The sequence below is a fragment of the Lathyrus oleraceus genome, chromosome 2 (genome assembly GCF_024323335.1).
Source record: "Lathyrus oleraceus cultivar Zhongwan6 chromosome 2, CAAS_Psat_ZW6_1.0, whole genome shotgun sequence".
Taxonomy (NCBI): domain Eukaryota; kingdom Viridiplantae; phylum Streptophyta; class Magnoliopsida; order Fabales; family Fabaceae; genus Lathyrus; species Lathyrus oleraceus.
The window spans coordinates 327,452,815-327,459,405 of record NC_066580.1 but is presented as its reverse complement, the minus strand read 5'-3'; the positions used below and the strand labels follow the sequence as shown (position 1 = coordinate 327,459,405).

The 6,591-nt window shown below is 44.1% G+C and overlaps 1 protein-coding gene across 1 annotated transcript; it reads left to right on the top strand.

The window, feature by feature from the left end:
- The first annotated feature begins 764 nt into the window (after positions 1-764).
- On the top strand, positions 765-1,653 carry LOC127119353 (NADH-ubiquinone oxidoreductase chain 2-like). The gene has a single exon (XM_051049578.1). The coding sequence runs from the start codon at positions 780-782 to the stop codon at positions 1,422-1,424; it is 645 nt and encodes a 214-aa protein (XP_050905535.1). The 5' UTR covers positions 765-779; the 3' UTR covers positions 1,425-1,653.
- The last annotated feature ends 4,938 nt before the right edge of the window (positions 1,654-6,591 follow it).

Sequence of the window (6,591 nt, the reverse complement as noted above, 5' to 3'; positions counted from 1 at the left end):
TCACTCAAGACATGGCTCATTTATGGCATCGAAGATTCGGTCATCTCAGCTATAAAGGATTGAAGACTTTGCAAAGAAAGAGCATGATGAGAGGCTTGCCAAGTTTTCCCGAGATTGAGATTATGTGTAGAGATTGTTTGAAAGGGAAACGTCATAGAGATGTAATCCCAAAGAAAAGTACACGGAGATCGATATTTTTTTTATCTTTTTCATCGAAAACGAAGAAGGCCGAGGATGGCCTACGGTGCGTGTTATCTGAAGGGAACACGCTTTTTCGACCGCGGTGGTATGATTTGATTGCCGGGCCCTCTCCTCGTTCCGCCTGCAGGCCTATTGGGATAGCAGCCTTCGTTGCCTGCCCTTTATATCTCGGCCCGGGAAAGCGCTGGCAACAACAAAAAGGAAGGGGTCCATGTAGTGCGTCCGCCCCCTTCTTAGTCAATGGGGCAGCAGGCAGGTTCGGCATCTACTAAAAAAGAGAGAATCTACTTGAGATAACCACACCTCTGCTAGGCAGCGTGTGGAATGGCCAAGAGCGGACCTTTTTGGATATATAATCCAAGTGGAGAGTGGAGTTACGGGAACATCCGTCTGATGGAAAACTACTTTCACGTTCGGTTCAGAGAGCACTTTATTTTTCGTCGAGAATTCTTCGTTCCCTTTCGTGTTAATTCCCCAACGGCGAATTCAACACTTTTTGGGCCCTATCTATTCCATCTCTCAAGCCCCGAAGAAAACCCCCCTCCCCTTCGGACTCCATATCTCTTTTGACTCTATATATGTGGGCACCTAATATCTATGAGGGTTCACCCACCCCGGTTACAGCATTCCTTTCTATTGCGCCTAAAATTTCTATTTTTGCTAATATTTCACGTGTTTCTATTTATGGTTCCTATGGAGCTACATTGCAACAAATCTTCTGTTTCTGCATCATTGCTTCTATGATTTTAGGAGCACTGGCCGCCATGGCCCAAACGAAAGTAAAAAGACCTCTAGCTCATAGTTCAATTGGACATGTAGGTTATATTCGTACTGGGTTCTCATGTGGAACCATAGAAGGAATTCAATCACTACTAATTGGTATCTTTATTTATGCATTAATGACGATAGATGCATTCGCCATAGTTTTAGCATTACGGCAAACCCGTGTCAAATATATAGCAGATTTGGGCGCTCTAGCCAAAACGAATCCTATTTCGGCTATAACCTTCTCCATTACTATGTTCTCATACGTAGGAATACCCCCGTTAGCCGGCTTTTGTAGCAAATTTTATTTGTTCTTCGCCGCTTTGGGTTGTGGGGCTTACTTCCTAGCCCCAGTGGGAGTAGTGACTAGCGTTATAGGTTGTTGGGCGGCCGGAAGGTTGCCACGAGTCAGTCAGTTTGGGGGACCGAAGGCAGTTCTCCGTGCACCGGACACGTAGCTTACCGAATCAGTTGCGACACCGATGGGAATGCATGCTACGAAAGATAGGGTCGAGTCCGAAACATCAACCGTCTACTCAATATCCTTGTACGAGTCCACAATCACTACACGAGATGAACCTTGGTTTGGTGAATTGAAGTTTGCCTTAGGTGTAAAAAAAAGGACTCCCAGTTACTGCGCGCGATCGTATACTGAGGTGCTCCCCGCCGGTTGTTGGAACGACGCGAGCCGGGCCTCCATTCAGAAAGATGAAGGGTCCAAACAATCGCTGATTCGGAACAATCGCTGATTCATGTAGTTGGAAATAACAAATATCCGGCGCTTGCCAGCGCCCTCAAGGGAGCAACCTAAACGACCAGTTACCAGTTGAATACCTAGTAGCTGGATGGTAAGACAGGACCTATACGCCTCTCAAACCAATCTAGGTCTTCTGGTGTGAAGGTTTGTTTTTTTTATTATTCCGAAGGTGAACCGTGTTCTAGGTGGCCATAAACAGCCTTGAGACCACTGCTCACCACGGGCATGAACAAGGGTCATCAAGAAAAGAACTAGAAGGCAGAACTCTGAACTAAGCCCAAAGGCTAGATCCCATTTCAGTAGTTCAAGTAGAGATTTTAGGCTAGCCAGCTTTCAGTGCAAAGGAAAGATGTATTGATAATCTATAACATATTATAAAAGACTGAGCTACCAAGCAAAGAAGTGAAAGGCCTATCATTTATAACAATAGTAGTCCTACCCTGTCACAGAGTTTGAACAGGTCTAAGAGCTAATCATTCTACCCGTTAGAATATTTTATTTATAGCAATAATAAGTAAGACAAGTACTAGGATTGGCTTAAGAAGTCAAAATCTCTGACTAGCTCCTTTCTTATTCCCCGTAAATGGCATATCCCTAGGTAGACAACAAGTTCTGGGTATAGTTATACAATCTATTGGGTCTAGTCATACTAAAAAAAAGGGTAGGTGTAAAGGTACTTTTTTTACCCGGTGAATTGATTGCTGTCCCTTTGGCATAACCCCCTCACCGAAGTGATCCAAGCAAGATAGTCTGGAGCAAGTGCAAAGAGAATACCTCTGCTGTTAGCTAAGGCTAGTCACCTCAAGTCTTTGTATGGTTCAGGCTGCTCGGGTTAGCAAAGAGTTACCGCTCAAGGGAGGAACTGGATATGTGGAGGGTTATCCTGGTGGCTCGAGACTGACCCGTATACCAGGACGTGTGCTTCCGGTTCAACCCGGGCTAGCTATGGAACAGGCTTGTGAACTAGGGACTCCGTTTCGGTATCTTCATCGACTGGATAAAGAGTTTCAACTTATGGGGCGGTTCTTTAACTGGGTCATTTTCTTAGTGAATTGACTCTGCGTCCGTGGGATCAACTCTATCTTAGAGATCTATCTGGCTGGAGGATCCACAACTACAAGCTCTCGAGTGGGAACAGGATCTGCTACTGCTGATAGGTATGTAATCGAAGAATCAGGATCTGCGAGATATGGATATGAAAGAGGATATGCTCGAACCGGACCGTATTTCGATTTGCACATGGATAATCTGCTGGTGGACCCCCTTTGTCTAAGTCGTCGAAGTTGGATTTGCTTTTGTTTGAGAATGGAGCTGAAGTAGCATCAAGGACTTATTTTATCTTTCTTCGTTGAGCGTGTCTATCTTATAGAGTGGTCTACCCGTCTCACTTGCTTAGCCGGCTAAGGTAAGGTAGCTTAACCTTGAAGAAGGGCCATTTCCTTTGCCAGCCTTCCAGTCTTAAGTAGTCCAATCCCCTTTTTTCGTATAGTGAAGAACAGGTTTTCCGTTAGTCCCTTATTCTGATACTGAGAAGGGGGACTTCTTCCTTTACGAGTTGGAATCTCTGAAAGCGGGGGAATTTACGGATCTTTTTCCATACCCCTAGCGGCAAAGGTAATTTAATAGAAGATTGCCCCTGATATGACTAAGCGCTATTTTACATCAAAGATGAAGGAAGATTCCAATATTAACTTTAGGAATGCAATGGACCTTTAGCCGACAGATGGAACGCAAAAACCGAAAGGAGGAGTGATTCACTTCGGGGTAGGAGCCTGTTACACGAGGATGAATACGACTAGACGAATGTGTCATATACGGAGGAACTTAGTCAAAGACTTACCGATCCTTAAGAAAGAAGGAGATAACATAACTCAACCAACAAGGCAATTCAGCCCGGGACTCTTACACTGTACCAAAAGAAGGGCAACGGCTATGGGTATGGGATACGCTAAAGACGTGATATTAACTTTTAATTAAGAATATTTTAAGGTGCGAAATCTAGTAAATATGAAAGATGAGTCCCAATCAAAAGATTAGACTGTTTCGGGTAAGTCCTCAACGGAATTACAATCTACTTAACCGTTCCTGCTTTCCCTTTAGATTTTAGTTAACTTTCACTCTGGGACTTCACTTCAAGTAAAGAAAGTAACCAAAACTGTAACAATGCTATGCTAGAATATTATACTCTGTAGAGACCCTCGGACACTAATGCCAGTTTTTTTCTGGGTCTGACTCATCAACCTTAAAGAAAGTCTTCCCCTTCTGAAAGAAAGCTCATAATCAAACTCTGTTGACGAGGTCTGTCCCTTCCTGAATCAGTCTTTCTCATGTTCGAGGTCCCTGCTTATCTGTCATGGTGTTCCTTGGCTAAGTCTGAAAGCCCATTTGTGTCAAGACTGGCCTACCATTCTTCCATCTCCGTGTCCCACGTAAGAGAAGGTTCGCGATCCTACACAGATTCTCAATCAATATGCATTGAATAATGGTCCATTCCGGGTAAGCCAAAGGTTCCGTTCACGGATCAAGTCATTGAATATATGATCTTTCTGATTCCGATAACCCGCATACGATATCAATGAAGGCTAGGAAAAGGAAGAAGGCGACTTTGTAGCGGAGGTAGACTCTGGGAGTGGAGGAGAGATAGTCGATGGGAGGATGGGCGGTCCTCCATTAGTCTTCTGTGTTTGCAAGGCTTGCAAGCACCCTTCTGACATCCTTTAAAAGCTCAACAAGAAGAGGAACTTAAAATTTTAGTATTGGAGATTGGCATGGTAGTTTCCTTGGCCTAAGGCTTCTCTATAGAATAGACTCTTCCCACTGCTAAGCTAATTCTACTGCCGAGCTAAAGGCTGACGCAAGAACAGCTTATCCCTCGGCTGAACTCCCTTAATGGAATCCCAGGAGGAGAAGAGAAAGGCCTTCAACCGGCAAAGATGCCTATCTTGATCTTTCGACTGACCTTCTCACTCTCCCTCTACTCTAACTTTCCATTTCATTCGCTAAGTCGTTCCCTCTATCCTTTCACTCGACTAACTTCGTACCTTACACGAGACGCAGATTCCCAGCGAGAAAAACAATCGGATTCTACACATGAAGACAAGAAGACGCATTAGAAGGCCATATAGAGCCTAATAGAAAGAAGACTTTAAAAGGGAAAGTCGTTAAACCTTCCTATGTCTCCGGGTTTGTGCCGGCTGGATTAAATCCTATACCTGATAGCCATCCCGATAGTGACTTGATCTAATAAAGGGATCTTTAGTTGAATCATTTCCCCTCGGATGAGGTCTCGCTTATTTGATCTGATTTCCAGCTTCGCCACCCTCCCACCTATCTCTTCCATCTTCACCCCATCCAGAAGGAGTTTAACCCATAATGGAAAATTCCAGAAAGAGAAATGAGGAAAGTCCTGTTCTTTTACACGGTATGAACTAGAACATAGTTTGAAAGCCAATCTCCCTTCCACAATCCAGCAGAGGTATCCCCGCATGAAGTACTACTATCCTCCCGGATCAAGGCTTGGCTTGCTCTATTCCGCACTGAGGAAGCTGTGAAAGATTGAGTTGAGGCTGGAAAACGGGTTATCGCTCATCCGTAGCTACTAGTGAGGGGAGCTGTAGCATTAACGGTTACGGGTGTCTTAATAGAAGAGAGCGGATAGGAATCTCAAATCTCCTCTTATAGAGGCTATAGGGATTTATCTGGGTACTGACTTGAGCAAGGGGTCAGCTTATTCTCTGGTTTCAAGATCAAGAGTGTTACGCAAACAAAGAAGGGATATACACTTGGGTACGAGACCGACTAAATGGATAGGCAATGAAGCTCAGTCTGAGTCTGATTCTTCTGAGTGAAGAACTCCCTTTCTTAACTATTTAAATTGCGTTAAGTAAGAGAAGCGGGCATAAAGTAGTAGCTAGAGTAGGAGTTCATAGTTGCAGATGCAAGTTTTTGTAAGATGTAAATTTCAGTAGATGAAGTAGCAAGGGCATCTTCTTCAAGCAGAGGTGCGGAGATACTCGACTAAGCAGTCGTTTCCCTCTTTCATCACAGTCTTGTAGGAGAACTCGCCCAAAGGTTAATTCCTTCCCTACCCTATTTTATAGGTGTGTTGACAAAGGAAGGGTGTAACCCAACAAGGGGCACATTACCACTCTTACCATTACGGAAAGCAAGGTTAGCGTCCTACCTTCTTCTTCTTTGTTTCCCTAATTTCATACCAGCTTCTGAGTGGAAAAGAGAAGAGCAGCAAGAGAAGCTGCAAGACCAGATACCAGAGAATCAACCGGGAATCCACAGAAGAAGCTCGACCAGGGGTTTCAAACTAAACTGATTGACAACCAAGGGGTTTCCCACCTCAACAGGAAGAGAATGAGGCATCTAGCTCAGTAGCAGCGAGAGAGGGCTCTACTAAAGAAGAGGTTTGAAGATCTCGATTGTAAGGAGAGGAGTGAAGTTCTCTTAAGCGGCTGGCTTCCTCCTGAGCTCTAGTTCAGTTCCTCGGATTGAGATAGAGAGCCTACCGACCCATTCCCTTACTCAATAGGACTAAATAAATAGTTAATATAGATAAAGGTCTGAATGATTGGCTTGTCTAAGGCTGACCGTACCTAGTGCTTTGCTTAGTTAGTCGTTTACCTTTGCTTTGGAAAGATGATGTTGGAAAGCGGTTAGGAAACAGCTCCTTATAAACCAGGGGCACTGACTTTCATTCCCGAAGGCTAGGCAGCAAGTGCAGAAAGGGGAGGACTCATTTATGTGAGAAACTATCTTATGAAAGATATTTTACGGATTCGATTACAGCATATGACAGATGCTTTAGTTTACTTTATATCTGGTTATTCTAAGAGGTAAGTAAGCTTCCTCTTTCTTTC